Genomic DNA, 17,780 nt, shown 5'->3' with positions numbered 1-17,780 from the left:
GGGCTGGTGTCCTACAGAATTAGCTCCAATCACCAATTAGACACACCTGAAATAGCTAATTGAGCTCTGTAATCACCCTCATACCCTCATTTACTTTTCATTTCACTAATATGGTCCACTTGAAGGAGTGAATCAAAATGAACAAGGGACTTTGAGCACTATTGTTGGTACCAAAAGGAATGTCATTTTGTTTATGTTTTGCTGGTTGATAAATACCTTAGGCAGATTAGATTTTAAACGTCTCAGTCAGACCCTGTGATAGTTATATAGTGAGCTGTCTTATTAGTAATGAAACAAAGTATGCTAATGTCTGTCATGTATACTAGCACTGCTTTAATTAAAAAATTTTTTATTTTGAATTGTTCATTGATTGGACTCCACTACATGGCCATGGTTTTATGGTCAGATGCTGAAATTAATCCTTTGAGCAAACTCTTAAAGTGCATTTTGGGTATGTTCTAGCTGTTGAGTGTCCATGCGTTGTATATGTGTTATTGGATTGCATTGTTGGATAGATTCAGTTCACTTCAGAATGTCCATTATGGTTGCAGACACTTCTAGATGCGGCTGCTTCTTCAGGGTAATTTTAGATACAGCCAAGCTCTTTCTAGGTTTCTACTGAAAAAATCTTGGCAGGTGTGTTGAAGCAAGTTGGAGCTAAACTCTGCTGGACACTGGCACTCCAGTAGCAAGTTTGGGCACCCTTGCTCTAGAGCCAGAATTTTTGTTAAAGATAATTCATGGGTCTATTGTGATTTAACATAACAAAATCAAAATAATGACTGCACCGTGGCTTAGTGGTTATCACTGTTGCGTCACAGCAAGAAGGTCGCTTGTTCGATTCTTGGCTGGGTCAGTTGGCATTTCTGTATGGAGTTTGGATGTTCTCCCTTTGTTGGCGTGGCTTTCCTTCGGGTGCTCCGGTTTCCTCCACAGTCCGAAGACATGCGCTAAGGGTGAATTATATAAGCTAAATTGGCCTTAGTGTTTGGATGTGTTTGGGTGTTTCCCAGTACTGGGTTGCAGCTGGAAGGGAAGCCGAAGGAAAATTAATGATGAAATCAAAATATTAACTTTTTGCATTAATTTTTACTAATAATGCTTTTTCTTCATAAATTGAAAGATCTGTTGGAATTTTGTTATGGTTTTGTAGCATGCCTTTTTTCACATCTTCCGCTTATTGATTGTTTTATCTTGCATTATTCTTATTAATAAACCACTTCGGATAAGAGCGCAATTTGTTTCAAATTCTGACACATTTGGCATTGGCTACTGACCTAATTCTATTCCATTAAGGGACATTTTCATATAAACAACTGAAACTGTATATTTGACTTGAAGGCAAATGGCTGTTGTTCTCTGTATTGTTTTTCTTTGTAACCTTCCTTTTTCATATGAAAATGGCAATGGATTATTTCAAATTATTGTTATTTTTTTAAAAGGTCATACTTGACAAAGGTCAATCAAATGGTCTAATGAGATTAAAATGTAAGGTATAAATAGGAATGTGTCTTTTTTACTTTTTTGTCTTCCTAATACCAGATGTAAACAGGTCCTAAGTTTATTGGTTCAAGGGTGTAAGGTGATTAAGTGCTTGCAAAAGAGTCATGTCTTCACAAGTTCTTTAAAGTTTTGGAGACACTGTACCTTATCATAAAGTCAATGACTGCTGTTGATTGAATTAAAGCATATACAGTGCACCCAAAAAGTATTCATAGCGCTTCACTTTTTCAAAAATTTTCACGTTACAGCCTTATTCCAAAATGTATTCACATTTATTTCCTCAATATTCGTCACACAATACCCCATAATAAAAAAGATTTTTTGAAATTGTTGCAAATTTATAAAAAAAAAAAAAAACTGAAAAATCACATGCACATCAGTATTCACAGCCTTTGCCGTAAAGCTCTAAATTGAGCTCAGGTACACTGTTTCCCCTGATCATTCTTGAGATGTTTCAGCAGCTTAATTGGAGTTCACCTGTGGTAAATTGAGTTGATTGGAGATGATTTGAAAAGGCATACACCTGCCTATATAAGGTCCCAGGGTTGACAGTGCTTGTCAAAGCACAAACCAAGCATGAAGATAAATTAATTGTTTGTAGTCCTCCGAGAAAGGATTGTCTCGAGGCACAAGGCTGGGGAAGGTTACAGAAAAAATTCTGCTGCTCTAAAAGTTCCAATGAGCACAGTGGCTCCCATCATCCGTAAGTGGAAGATGTTTGGAACCACCAGCGTTCTTCCTAGAGCTGGCCGGCCATCTAAGCTGAGTGATCAGTGGGGGGAGAAGGGCCATAGTCAGAGAGGTGATCAATAACCTGATGGTCACTCTGTCTGTGAGCCTAGAGCCTAAACCTAAATCCTATTTAACATCTCTAGAGAGATCTGAAAATGGCTGTACACCGTCGCTACCCATCCAACCTGATGGAGTTTGAGAGGTACTGCTAAGAGAAATGGGCAAAATTCCCAAAGATAGCTGTGCCAATCATATTTAAAAAGACTTGAGGCTGTAATTGCTGTCAAAGGTGCATCAACAAAGTATTGAGCAAAGGCTGTGAATACTGATGTACATGTGATTTTTTTTTTTTTTTTTTTTTAGGGTTTTTATTTTTAATAAATTTTCAACAATTTCAAAAAATCTTTTTACATTGTCATTATGGGGTATTGTGTGAAGAATTTTGAGAAAATAAATGAATTTAATCCATTTTGGAATATGGCTGTAACAAAAATATGGAAAAAGTGAAGCGCTATGAACACTTTCTGCATGCACTTCATTTGTAGAAATGAAGTGAAATGGTAGAGGTGCTGTTCCTGTGGAAGATTATAACATTTTATCTTAAATAAATCCAAGCTTTGGACTTTTTTTTTAATGAGGATGACAATTAAATTCCTAAGACCCTCAGGTATTCACTGAAAATGCAGTTTTATCCCACAAATGGAAACAGGCCTCTGCAGAATCACAATTTGATAGATGGTGCAGGAAGGCTGGGACAACAGAAATGCTGTCCTCCCATGCCGAAGTATGCTACTTTGACTTCATCAGAATTCAAACCTCAGCTAAAATGGCATGTGGGGGGGTGGCATGTGGATGAGTGAACAGAACTGGAATGTCCTATGAGAAGTTTGAGTAAGACTGGTCTTCTCTTTACTGGATTTTCCCTGTGGCAGAGAGGTCATTGAGATGCCAATGCAGACAGGACGGTCTGATCTCTCATGGCAACTTGGACTGTTTCTCTTGCATGTGGCTCTTTGAAGTGCATCGGAGTGTTTTTTGAAGTGCATTGAGGGTGTGTGTAATTGATTGGACTGGCAGGCTCTTTGCAGATTATTCCACATGGCAAGGCTGCTCTTAGCACACAACAGCAGACTAAATATATACCCTTCAATGCCCATCTTTGAAATAAACTCTAATACACCAATTCACAATATATGCAATGTGCTGCTAATGCTTGCTTGCCCTTTTTTTTAGAAGTTTTGTTTTATGTTATGGCCTTTAAAGTTACAGTATGTAATATTAAAACATTAATCATGTTGGTGACATGGATAATTTAAAGAGCTAGAAACCTAAAAGTTGTTTGTTCGATCCCTGCAAAGAGCGCTATCATTATTGTGCAATTTGTTTTTCAACTTGTGTGAAGTTAAGTTTGCATTGTAGATGAACTGCCACAGACTAAACGGCAAAAACATTACATTTTAAACATTTAATTTCGAACCTTCCGGTGGAGAGAGTGTTTGCTGGTGCTTGCTGGTGTTGAGGTTATGCTACAAAAAAAAATATTAAAAACGAAAGAACGATAAAACACCAAAAAAGATTACCACACAGATGGAGGAGGTTGATGATATCAAGCGATCGCTGGATATGTTGACAGAAGAAGTCTCTGTTGTTAGACAACAGCAGAAGACGATCATGGGCCTGGTGGAGGAAGTGAAAGCCTTGAAACTACAAAACATTGTAAAAGAAAAGAAAATACATACATTTTTGTATGTAATGACTCAGGTAATGAAATGAGAACTATTAGTTTTATGAATATTCAGTATTCACAAGTTAAGTTAATCTTGACTGACATGACATTAACAAATAATAATGTTATAAAAGAGCAGAGAGTTATATGAAAGCAATTGATGCATGTCCAAAGGCATTTGCAATCTGTTGGAAAGAATGATAGACTGCTACTATGATGTGCACAAATGACAATTTGTTTTGAGAAATGCATTAACTGTTGTGCAAATGTAAATAGTGTTGTGAGAAATGTATCAAAGCAACTGAGAAAAACTGTAATATGGAAAACAAACTGTGGCTGGCTTTGTTGCGTCTCCTGTTTTCAAAAGAAGAGTCCTACATTAAGTACATAGTAAATGTGATATAAACTTTAATGCAGTTAAAAATAAGGGAGGGCTTTATTAAAAGGCTTCCTTCTAGTGGAATTTCTGAATAACTAAAGTAAAAAAATGAACATACTTTAACCCTTTAATGCGTACGATAACACCAATGTGATCAGTAAATTTTTTTTAAAAGGCTGAACCTTTTATTTTATTTTCAATTTTCTAATGTTAGTTATGTAATCTCCTCCACATATTTGTAACGGTTGTTGGGGGCGTATTTCGTATTTTTATATCCCAATGTTGACAGGTATGGTTTAATCACTTGCTTTTATGACACACAAAGCCTACTCTAACGCACAGTAAGCAGATTTAATTTCTAATTTAAATATGTAAATCCAATTCCTTTATTTAAAATATAAGTTAATGTTTAAATTTCAAAGATATACAAATAATTTATATATACATTCAACATATATTTCAAAATGTATCAAAAAGAGTTCATATATGAATATTATGACATATAGCTTATATTTATGAGGTCCAAGGAACATTACCAGGTTTTGATGGATAGGCTACTTTTTGTTAATGCTTTTAAGTACAGCTGTTTACTTTTTAAGAACAGTGCCACATATTGATTTAAACTGTGACTCTTTATTTCTTTTTAATTGTAAGCACAGTACAATCTTAATGTTCAAACTATTTATAATGTTTAAAGTGGCTGACAATAATAAATATTCATAATAAGAAGACTTAATCTGCCACGCTTTTGCACTGTGCAGTGATGTAGCTGCTTAATAAAGCCTACTGCGCTACTGTATTTTAATACTGGTCATTATGGTGGTGCTTGGAGAGACACGTTTTTCCTGAGGTGGTATTTGGTGGAAAAATTTTGAGAACCACTGAGCTAACCCAATGTAATTGTATGTTGTTTGGCTGATTACAATCCACATGAAACACCGACAACTTCATTTTTGAAAAATACATGTAAACAGTTTATGCACACTTGATCAACATTTTGCCCTCCATCCTGTAGTTGCTAAAATTGTTGAATGCCACACACACAAAAAAAAAAAGTTTTGACCATCTTGTCACTGTAAAGCATTGCAAATTAAGAATATTACATTAGGTGAAAATACACTTCTCTATGCCTAGTTCCTAGAACAGAGTTCTGTAACTACCTGTTGAAAAAAGCCCATCGAGATACAAAGATTTTTTTTTTTTGAAAAGCAACCTGTGGCTATACTCTGAGTACAATGAGAAATTTAAGCTGTGACATCAACATGTTCATGTGTTTTAAAATGATGAAGCTAGTGTAATTATGACCAACAGAATAATCTATTTTACAGGATAAATGACATCCATGCCAATTACAAAATCTTTATTCCTTGTCCACTGTTTTTCTCTCTACAGAGTGTGTGTCCTGGTCGGGTGTTCACCATGGCTCTAGTTCAGGCACTGCCTGTACCCACTGATCACCCAAAGCCCAGTACTGACGTCCAGCAGTGCTGCTCAGTGTCTCACTCCCCCACAGTAGATGTCACTGGCACCATGGGTTCTGTCAGCAGCCTCATCTCTGGACGTACCTACCAGGAACGCCACTGTCGAGCCGCCAGTGACTTTGGTGCCAGATATCGCAAACCCACACCAGCTACAAGCTGTTTTCGACAACAAGAGGGCACACTGCGCAGCTCCAGCTCACAGGAGCAGCTTCTGAACAGTCAGCCTCCTCTACCCGCTAAGAACAAGTCTTCTGCCCTCATCTCGGCTGGCAATGGCAACTATGGCTATTTGAGTGATGAGCCAGTGGGTGATTGGAATGATAATCACGTGAGCACATGCAGCCCATCCAGTGACACTGAAGAACCTTCTGATAACAGAGGCATGAATGGTAACATCGGTGGACCTCCGCCAAAACTCGTCCCAGTGTCAGGCAGGTTGGAAAAGGTAAGTCTTGGAGTTGATCAGTTGACATTTGAAAACAAAAATAATACAATAAATTGTAAATTAGTGACAATGTATTTAAAAAAAAATTAAGATATAAAGTGAACCAAAATGCAGTAACCAAGAATACAATCAGGCAGGGTTTGTAAAGTTATTTCTAGAAGTATACATGATTTTTTAATTGATATCATGCAGATATTTTTCAAAAGAGACTTACTGTAAAAAACTGTTTTAGTTAATTTAACAGTGTTTAAACCCTGGACATTTCTTAAAGCATTTTCTTTCTAATGTGACCCACTGTTTCGTTGTTGAGGTGTCATTTAATTGTTTTAGTATAAAGAATGGCGGCTGACAATTCACACATCTATTCAGCTTTTCCTTTCCAATGAAGAAGGAGAGCATTTAAATACTGCAAAACGTCAATATGCCATCACTCACCATACACATTTAATCAATGATACCTCATTACACTTACAACACTAAAAGATGGTGTTCTTGGAGGTTTAATGCATTTAATATTTTTAAGATACACATGTGAAATGGCATCTGAAAAAAAGCTTTGCCAAAAAACTAAGCACCAAAAAACAATGGCAAAAGCTTTGCCATTTTGTCTTTCTATATTTTTGATTAATAAATGCTTGGTGAGCATTAGAGAATTCAATTTTGTTGAACAGTTTTGGTATACGGTTAAGATTAACCATTTACTTTTGACGACAGAGTATGGAGAAAATACTGATCCGGCCCACTGCCTTTAAGCCTGTTTTGCCAAAGAACCGCAACTCTGTGCAGTACCTGTCTCCAAGATCAGGAGGCAGTCTGTCTGAAAGCCAGGGCAGTCTCAATCTCCTGCTTCCTGGCACTGGAGCAGGATCGGGCTGTCAGGAGAAGCGCAACTCATACAGTGGGGGACGCAATGCACGGAGTAGCCAGTCCTGCACCATGTCAGACTCAGGCCGCAACTCCCTCTCCAGCCTACCGACCTACAGCAGCACAGGGTACAGCCTGACACAGAGTGAGGTACCTAATGGGCACATGGAAACCACACGCTCTGGCGTTGGCCACGGACACTCTAATTCTGACAGTGGACGATCCTCATCCAGTAAGAGTACAGGGTCTTTAAGTGGGCGTGGCCAGCCCCTCTCGGACAGCGGTTCATGTGGCCGCTCCCCAGCTCCAGGAGAAGGATATGAAGGTGTCATTCGGGAACTTGAGGAGAAGCTGAGGGAAAGAGACTTGGAGCTGCAGCAACTCAGGGACAACCTGGATGAAAATGAGGCAGCCATATGTCAGGTAATGATCCTAGATTTCTACCAGTTTTTACAACAGTTTGACAGGAAATTATCATACACGATACAACTTAAATCATCTGTATTCTCAATGCAGGTGTATGAGGAGAAACAGAAGCGCTGTGAGCAAGAAATGGAGGATCTTCGGCAGAGCTGTGCATCAAAAATGAAGCAGGTGCAGCTGAAGGCACAACGTGCTCAGCAGGTTCTACAGTTGCAGGTGTTTCAACTGCAGCAGGAGAAAAAGAAATTACAGGAGGACTTCTCCCAACTGCTGCAGGAACGGGAGGCATTGGAAAAGAGATGTGCCTCCTTTGAGAGGGAGCAGACTCAATTTGGCCCTCGTCTAGAGGAGACAAAGTGGGAGGTGAGGCCTTTTTGCTGTGTGGACATATAAAAGACTATTACATTCAGCTGGTTTTAAAATGAATGTTTCTGTGTTGCAGGTGTGTCAGAAATCAGGGGAGATCTCTTTGCTAAAACAGCAGCTGAAGGATGTACAGGCAGATCTTGGCCAGAAGGCCAGTGAAATTGTTGCTTTGAAGGCCCAGTTGAGAGAGGCTCGTTCTGAGCTTCAAGCTAGCCAGGCTCGCTCTCAGGAAGCCCACGCCACAGCTCGCACACGCACACTTGAACTGGAGGTTTGCGAAAATGAGTTGCAACGCCGTAAAAGTGAAGCTGAGCTCCTTCGGGAGAAGATGGGTCGTTTGGAAGAAGAGTCCCTTCGTCTTAAAGAAGCTATGGCTGTGCCCACACCCCAAACTCTTCCTTCTAAGGGCCAATCCATGAGCTTGCCACTCCCCCAAAGCCGTGGGGGGATTGGTCATGGGATAAGCCCTGCTTTCCGGGACAACAGCAGTGAAGAGCAACTTCTTGCATATGAGAGTGATGAAGCAAAGGCACAGCGCCAGAGCGTAGATGTGCTTCATGGTCTCCGTCAGCAGGTGGACCGCCTTCGGGCAGAGCTGATGTATGAGAGGAGGCGAAGCGAAGACCAGCTTGAGGGCTTTGAGGATGAACGCAGGGTGTGGCAGGAAGAAAAAGACAAGGTGATTCGTTACCAGAAGCAGCTGCAGCAGAACTACATCCAGATGTACCGCAGAAACCGCGACCTTGAGCGTGTGATGAGGGAACTTAGTCTGGAGCTGGAAAACAGGGACATGGAGGAGTTTGACATGCGTAGCAACGAGATCCATTTTGAAGAGATAACTGCCACTGAAATCTAACCCACATCTCCACTGTGCTTGTAAGAAGCACCAGTCTTCTTCACTGCAGTGTCATTTGGCATGCTTCTATATACTATTTCAAAAAGAATAATGTTCAAGCCGTTATTATTGTCATATCCACAGAGGCCAATAACACAGGGAATGTTTGTATTTAGACATCTTTATGATCACTTCCTGCCTCAGAAACCTGTGTGGGACCTCAGATGAATGTACAATTACTGTGTCCTGCAGTTAATTGGTGCCACTGGCGAAGGGAAGGATGTACTCAAAGATGGTGCGTTGTTCCTAGTTCCTTTTCCCACAAAAAATTCACGAAAGATACGTTTTAACCATTCTGAACGACAATAAGTTGCAATGAACAGCAAGATGTGACAGAGCAACCAAAGAAGTTTATAACATTGCATGCTAGAATGCATCTTTTGTGAACTACATGGAAACTGCTTGTCAAGCCTAACTGCTACAGTAAATTGGCTACTGTGGGCTGCAGACAATGAAAGGCTTATCTTTAATTAAATAGGACTAACAAGAGAATATATAATACTTTTAAGAGTTTCTATTGAATACTCCAATAATAATGTAACATTTTGTTTCTAGTTAAAAATTGATTGGCAGCCTTAATTACAATCTCTCCTTAGCTAAGCTAAATAACTTACACACAGAAAAGACTTGGCAAAAAAAAAAAAATGAAAAATACAATGACTAAAACCCCTTTTCCACCAAGGCAGTTCCAGTGCTGGTTCAGAGCCAGAGCCTAGATCCAAATCAGTTCTTTATCTTTTGCCACATATATGACCAGCTCTGAACCAAGACAATGGTACTTAATGCCGAGTTTAGACTGCACGGTTTTCAAAGTAGTCGTGTCACAATTGACTATCTGGGGCAGCGTTCTGTCGGTGCTGTGCTTACACTGCAAGATGGATCAATCAAACTTTTTGGCCCTTTATAAGAAAAAGTTTGGGCACCCCTGCTCCAATGGAAAAGCAAATCAGTACTTAGAAGGCTCATCAGACGAACCAGCTTCGAACCAACAATAGCACTGACTCTGAGGCCCAATCCCAATTCTACCCCTTAGCCCTTCCCCTTAACCAATTTTCTTTAGCTTGAAGGCATAGGGCTTCAAGGGGAAGGGGAAAATAGCCCTTTAAATGTAGATTTTTTAGGACCACACTCAAAACCAAGGGGTAAGAAAATTTCCCAGAATACACCAGCCACAACAGGCGCATAGCTGCACCTGCAGTAAGGGGATCGACAAATTAGTATTTTTTGTCATTATTACGAATTTTTAAAACAAACAAGCATATGTTTTAATATATTCATAACCGCGTATGTGTTTTGCTGTCATGCTTTAAAAAAAAACGCTAAAATAAAACCTGCTAAATTTGGCTATCTATAATGCATAATAATATTTCCTATACAGCAGTCCCACAACATTCTGACACTCGACACTCGAATACCTTGTCAGTAATGTCTAGTGGCTTGGAATGATCTTTTTACAGTGTCTGCTATAATGTTAATGTTGTTTTTTATGGTGAATATATGGTATATGGAAAATATGGTGAATGATGAATATGGCCCCTGTGTAAATGCGCAGTACAGTTATGATTTTATTGCCACATTAGATCGTTATGATAACATAATATATGCCTTCAGGGATTTCTTGAAGATAAATACCAAAAAAAGAACACAACTGGAATAACTATAGCAGCTGCAATCGCCTGATCTCATATAAAGCAAGTGATTGCAATGACGTGTGCAGGTGCATTTCTTAGGAGTTCATTTTGAAGCCCTTCCCCTTCACACTCGGTTTTAAGGGACAAGGGGAAGGGGTACAAAAATATAATTGGGATTGGGCCTAAACTAAACCTAAACTGGTTTCTGATGGTGGAAAATGGATATATGAGGCCTAAAAACTGATGGAAAGAATTACAGCACGCAGGCCAAAGGTTTCGTAGAGTTCCTCATACCTTGTAATGAGCACACTACTCACTTCGCCCATCAAACCAGCATTAACACTGATGGGAAGAATTTGTATGTTCAGTTTTGTTGCATTCATTTGTGCTGTTGTCACTTTGCTGGTGTTGAGTCCTCAGTAACATTGTTTCATTTCTTCTCAGCCGTTTACGGCTCTATGCAGCGAGAACTGTTTCCTCTCATCTCACAGCCCTGCTGCTTATACTACATTTGATACTAATCATTGATGTAGAAGTGTTATTTTTTTTAATTAGATGATATATTAGCAGATGTAACTAGCAAATATAGAGGCAATACATATATATTTTTTTTCTTTTTGAGTATTGCCATGCACACTGTACAGAGTGAACAGCATGTGTGCATGACACCGTAGCGTTTCTGTGGCCAGACAGTCTGGCATTGAGTTGTGTCACAAAGGTCAACTAGTTAGATTTTCCAACCGATTCTGCTAAGTAAATGACATAGTTGATGAATGCATAGATATTATTTTGCATACAATCTAAGAATTACTAATCAAACCTTTGTGCTCACTTTGTTTAAGGGATATATATACACTATATAAACTATGTTTTTACAAGAACAGATTCTTTAAAGCAAAATATAAATAAATGAAGATATGAATATATGATGTATATTTTTTATATGTAGCACCTCAAGTTTTTTTGTGGTAACACAAGTAAGTTGGTGGGTTCAACAAATATCAGTTTGTCCAGAAAGATAATTTTCCATTAGCACTTCATACAGTATTTCAAACAGTAGCTGGCATTTGCATATTGTCACGGGGCGTTCTTTGTTAGCAATAATGCATAATTACATAATCAGTTTTGAGTGTGCTGTGGAAAAAGAGGCAAAACCACTTGCCTGATCACTTTTAGGCCATGTTTACACCTGGTATATGCACTTTCACAAGCAACTAAAGAAGATCTTATTTACATCTGGGGCCTCATGTACAAAGACTTGCGTTGAATTATTACAAAAACATTGCATACGGACAAAGCTGTAAATGTGGGTACACAGTAAAAAAACAGATGTTTGAAACACTGCGTACATGGAATCTCATGCATATTCTCTTTGTACATCTGATCTAATGGGAAATAAGCGCAAAACCCCTTCTTTCCTCCTCCTCCCCTGTATAAATATGATAATGACTCCACAAAACCAAAAGAAAAAGCAGTGGCAAAAGCAAGCAAGAAGAGAAATGTCACAGAATGTGAATTGAAGGTGGTCCTTTTAGAGATAGACCGGAGAAAAAACTGTTGTTTGCAAGTTTGTCCTCCGGAATTAATAGCAAAAGAAAAAATAGAGTGCAAGAGTTTAGCTGACGCGGTTAACGTAGTGGGGTCTGAACATCGCACTGTGAACAAATTAAAAAAGACATGGTCAGATCTAAAGGTGCAGGTTAGGAGGAGAACAGCAGCGCACCGTCAAAGTGTGAATCGAACAGGCAGGGGAATCCCTGTCTGTGTGAGACACAGATGAATTAGAGGAATAATTTTTAGGGCGGTATAGCAACACCCTTCCGCTCTTATCACGGCAGTGCCACCAGCATTTCAGCTGCCCAATTGCCCGCTCTACAACTGATTGAGTGAGAGAATGGGCATCATTGTATCTGCGCTCTTGGTTAGTTTGTGGGTTGTTAAGGGGGGGTTAACAGTCACGTCTTTAATGGATAACCACGGTCTCCTGATATGCAGTTAAATAATTACGCTCAATAGTATTAAAAAAACTTAGCTAGAAGCCACCCATTGCGCACCCTGCCACCTTGGAGCCTCCTCGCTGTCTCTCTTTCCAAATCTGGACCCAACTCAGCACAGAACTCCAAGAGGATAGCTCTTGGAAATCTGAAACAGCTAATAAGCCAGTCATCATCGTGGGCCAAAAAATTAAACACAAAATTGTTTGCTGGGTAGTTCTTTTTTGTTCAACTTTAAACCAAACTTGACATCAGACAGCCGTTTTAAACCCTGTCTGGCTTCATGCTCAAACAATGTCCTCTAATGTTTAAGAATTAGGTCAGAGAGTAGGTGGTCTTTTATGCTTGCTTAAACACATTCAAGCAAATGAGTGCTTACACTAGGTAATCTGACTGAATGCGTTTGATGGCCTTTGAAAAAGCCGAAAATGGACAAGCTCAAAACACTTCAGCCCCTATTTAGATTTGTTTTTATCATTGTCGGCTTGTGATCAGATAATGCATCTTAATACCAGGTGTAAACAAGGCTTTGTAATCAGGGAAGACCAAATCTGACGATAAAACATCAAGAACTTTGACTTCAAAAGTAGCTGTTTCAGCCAAAGATAATCTGTTGTGCATTTTGCAGATTCTCTTCAGCAGCCTATAGTCAATACATGTTCACATTCTTTACTCAGTGCTTCCTTTTATATAAAGCAATATAATACTACAGTAAAACAAACACTATTTATGTAATGATCATTTTTGTATTCCTTTCATCAAATGCCAAATGATTCCTTTCAGTAGCTGTCAGAATGGCTCACTATGATTGGTCTTGATTAATTCTGACCATTTCTAACCACCTGAGGAATTGTCTCACTGTGTTTATTTTTCATCCTGCTCAGATTATTATCTCTTTCATTGTCAGAATCATCTCTGTACACATATATGTCATGAGTGTACAAAAAGAGCTTTCTTACCCTTGGATAATGTCCTGAGCATCCCTCCTTGACATGTCAAACATAACCCTGATGGGAACACACGTGTAAATAGTTGTCATATTGTAATATTATTGACATATTCTAAACATTTGTTTTTACACATGAAAAATATCTATTTTGAAGGTGTAACCACTGTGAATAGACCAAAGCGAATTAACTTTTAACCTTTTTGCCCTCATGTATGTGCTTGTGTTGTTTCCTCTGTCAGTCTGTAGTGTTTGTAGTCATGTTTGTATATTTCTCTGTTGTATATTTCTTGTAAAAATGTGTTTTTAATTAAAGTCACTTCATGCAAAGTCTGATGGGTTTTTTGTAATGTTTTAAGCCAACAATTTTACAATAAGAAAAAATATAATAAGGGATTTTATTAAACCGATTATATTGACATCCCGATTTAAAGGATTCTCTTTTTACAAGATGTAAAATAATAATTCCTGCTGCTTGTTCAAACTACTTGGTTAAAATGAGCTGAAACAATGCAATTCTTGTCATTTCTTTTGCCAATTTATTTGTTTTATGTTCAGTCCACTTAAATTTGTCCACCATTAAGTTAACTTAAGCGTTTCGTGTTGGGACAACATGAAGGAATGCTTTGTGTGGGATTGAATTAAGAGAAGAAAATATTGACAATAAAAGTAATTGTAGGTGTCTAACGTTAATAGAAAGACTTGTTAGAGTTGAATCTTCACTTTAGTTTTAAGATTTAGAAGATTTTCATGTAAGACTTTGAGTTTTGAGATTCCCATCTTGTAGAAGCATCCATGTTTTGGGTGTTGGCAGCTTAATTAGCAAAAATGCAGTTCAATGCTTTGCTCAGTGAGCAATAACGTATAATTAGTTCTGAGATCAGTCTTAATTAACTGAATATGTGTTACGTGTTTATGATGGTAAATAATTAAAGGGATGATACGTAACAATCAGTGAGTCTATTGATGCTGGGTGAATGAGGAGAAGACGCATACGCTTGATAAGTGAAACAAAAAGTAAGTATTTATTAATGAATAATGTTAAACATGGAAGATAAATGTATTTTTTTAAATAATTGAATTAACTAAAGAAAAATAGGAGTGTTGCCAAAACAAAGAAATAAATATAACAAAACGAACTAACTAAACCCCAACCCACTAAACTGACTGAACGAAGAAAAATGTAGAAACAAAACCGTAATCCAATTCTCATAAAGATCGTTCAAAACCTCACTACACATTAACAAGAGCAGCACAAGTTTAACTGATAAATCAGGATAAACAGGGAGAAAACTAGAAAATAGCACTCGCAAACAAATCAAGCGGATCAATCAAACAAACAGTCCGGCCAACACAAGTGAGGAGATTGGCAGGCCAAGCGCTCCTCCAGAACAGCGCAAGCGCACCGGTTTAATATTGCGCGGACCCGATCCTTATTGGCGCGCCGATTTAGTGACGAAGGTGAATGACAGCTCACCCGACCAATGGTAGCACACCTGAAACAGGATAGGACCACAACAAGAGAGAGAAAGAGAGAGAGAAGAGCGCAGAGCAGAAAACAACAAAAATACTACAAAATATACGTGAAATGTAACACTTCCCTCCTCAAAAAAAATTATACACATTGCAATGCATATAATTTACTCACTCCAAGTCTCCAACAATACCAGCTCTGGACAGCGCATCAGCAATGATGTTCTCGGACCCCCTCTTGTGTTTGATAACCAGGTTATATCCCTGGGTCACCAAGGACCAACGCATCAGTCTCTGGTTATGGTTGTACATTTTGCCTAAAAACACTAGAGGGTTGTGGTCAGTAAACACAGTGACTGGAAAACCACTTGAACTCACATACACATCAAAAAACTGCAAAGACATTAACAATGCCAGGGTTTCCTTCTCAATGGTCGAATAGTTTACTTGATGCTTGTTAAACTTGCGAGAAAAATAACATACTGGATGCTCAATGCCACGGGCGTCTTCTTGAATGAGCACTGCACCTGCTCCAACAGTGCTCGCATCAATCTCCAACGTAAAAGGTTTCGTGGCATCTGGTGCGGCAAACACAGGTGCGCTACATAAGAGAGCTTTTATAATCTCAAATGCCTGCTGACAATCATCAGACCATGCAAATTTGCAGGATGGACTAAGCAGTGATGTTAACGGATTAGCAACGGTCGAGAAATTCTTACAGAAATTGCGATAATATCCTGCCATTCCTAAAAATCGACGCAGTTCTTTACGCGTAGTAGGAATGGGGAATTCTGCAATGGCATTTATTTTCGCGTTCACCGGTTTCACTTTACCATGACCCACCTCCTTACCTAAATACGTGATAGTAGCTTGTCCGAACTCACATTTAGCCAAGTTCACCGTGAGAGATGCCTTCTCGAAACGCATGAATACTTCCCTGAGAGTGGAAATATGATTCGCCCAGCTATGGGAATAAATCACGACATCATCCAAGTATGCATTACAGTTTTCAACTCCAGCTAACACACAATTTATAAGTCTCTAAATTGTGGCTGGCGCGTTACGCATGCCGAAAGCCATTACGCAATATTGCGTAAAATTATCTGGAGTCACAAAAGCAGATAAATCAGATGCACGAGCTGTGAGTGGTATTTGCCAGAACCCTTTTAATAAATCCAATTTACTGACAAATTTCGCGGAACCAATATTATCCACACAATCTTCCATGCGCGGAAGAGGAAAACAGTCAGGAACAGTCACAGCATTAAGTTTTCTGTAATCAGTGCAAAATCTAGCGGTACCGTCACTTTTCGTGACCAGTAAACATGGTGAACTCCATGGACTACAACTCGGTTTTGCCAAACCATGGTTCAGCAAATAATCAACCTCGGCTTTCATCACGGCGCGTTTCGCAGCACTCACTCTATACGCATTCTGTTTAATCGGTCTAGCATTTCCCACATCGATGTCATGTTGCAAGACTGAAGTACAGGATGGCACATCACTAAAAATCATTGGAAACGAACTGATTAATTCTTTAATATCATTACTCTGTGAATCGGGTAGATGTAAATGAGAATCAAGGTCAGCAAGAACTTCAGAATTAGAAAGTCGGGCGCACTGCTGATAATCGTGACGCACAATCACTCCATCATCTTCAGATGAGTTAGACTCAGAATAAAGAACTTCAGATACCAGAGCAGTAGTGGAAAAATCATTTTCATTTTCTTTTTGATCTGTACGGATAGACTCTCTAGAGTGATAAGCTTTCAACATATTTATGTGACAGACACGGGACTTTTTTCGGCGGTCGGGCGTGTCAATCACATAGTCGGTATCACTCAATTTTTTAATCACTGTGTAAGGGCCAGCAAAACATGCAGAAAAAGCAGAACCAACAACAGGCAATAATACTAATACCTGGTCACCTTCGTTGAAATTACGCAAAACAGATGCACGGTCGAATTTCTTTTTCATAGTGATCTGAGCATTCACTAACGACTCTTTTGCAAATGAACAAGCTTGGTGTAGTCTTTCACGAAATTTGCTCACATAATCTAAAACATTCGTTTTAGCACTTGTCACAGGTGATAGTATATTTTCTTCGAGCACCTTGAGCGGTCCTTGAACGGAGGGAGAAAATATTAACTGTGCCGGGCTGAAACCAAGACTGTCCTGAACTGCTTCTCTAATCGCGAACAAAACTAAAGGTGTACCCTCGTCCCAATCTTTCTCTGTGTCCATGCAGTATTTACGAAGCATTGACTTCAACGTCTGGTGGAACCGTTCTAAAGCGCCTTGGCTCTCTGGATGATACGCACTGGATGTTCTATGAGAGATGTTTAAAGTCTTTAGTACTTGTGCAAACAGTTTTGAAAGAAAATTCGTACCTTGGTCAGTTTGAACTACTCGAGGTAAACCAAAAGTTGAAAAGAACTTCACTAGTGCTTTTACCACCACAGGCGCAGTGATTTTCCGCAGCGGAATAGCTTCGGGAAACCGCGTCGCCGTACACATGATAGTTAATAAATATTGGTTTCCAGCCTTTGTCTTAGGCAGAGGACCAACACAATCAACTATGACATGTGAAAAAGGTTCACCTATGACTGGTATTGGAACTAGCGGTGCTCGTGGAATTACTTGGTTCGGCTTACCTGAAAACTGACATGCCTTGCATGTTCTACAAAATTTCGCTACATCCGACTTTAATCTCGGCCAAAAGAAATGCTTCAGAATTCGTTGGTAAGTTTTCTTAATGCCTAAACGTCCAGAAAGATCGTGATCATGAGCCAGGGAGAGTACCATTTGCCTATAACATAGAGGAATGACAATTTGATTTACGACTGCCCATTCATTAGTAATGTCGGGACACCACTTACGCATCAGTAAACCATTGTCAATATAGAAAGCTATTTTTCTTCT

General features: G+C 39.1%; 1 protein-coding gene across 4 annotated transcripts in view; it reads left to right on the top strand.

Moving 5' to 3' along the window:
* The window catches only part of lzts2a (leucine zipper, putative tumor suppressor 2a), a 148,147-nt gene extending 134,432 nt beyond the window's left edge, over nt 1-13,715 (top strand). For all 4 annotated transcript variants that reach the window (NM_001442344.1, NM_001442345.1, NM_001442343.1 and 1 more), the window contains 4 exon segments: nt 5,733-6,266; nt 6,981-7,553; nt 7,647-7,916; nt 7,996-13,715. In NM_001442344.1, coding sequence (NP_001429273.1) covers nt 5,760-6,266; nt 6,981-7,553; nt 7,647-7,916; nt 7,996-8,775 — 2,130 coding nt within the window. In that variant the 5' untranslated portion in view covers nt 5,733-5,759 and the 3' untranslated portion in view covers nt 8,776-13,715.
* Nucleotides 13,716-17,780: the final 4,065 nt, after the last annotated feature.

This window comes from Danio rerio, chromosome 13 (assembly GCF_052040795.2).
Source record: "Danio rerio strain M-AB ecotype USA chromosome 13, GRCz13ab, whole genome shotgun sequence".
Taxonomy (NCBI): Eukaryota; Metazoa; Chordata; class Actinopteri; order Cypriniformes; family Danionidae; genus Danio; species Danio rerio.
This window is presented reverse-complemented; position numbering and strand designations above follow the sequence as displayed.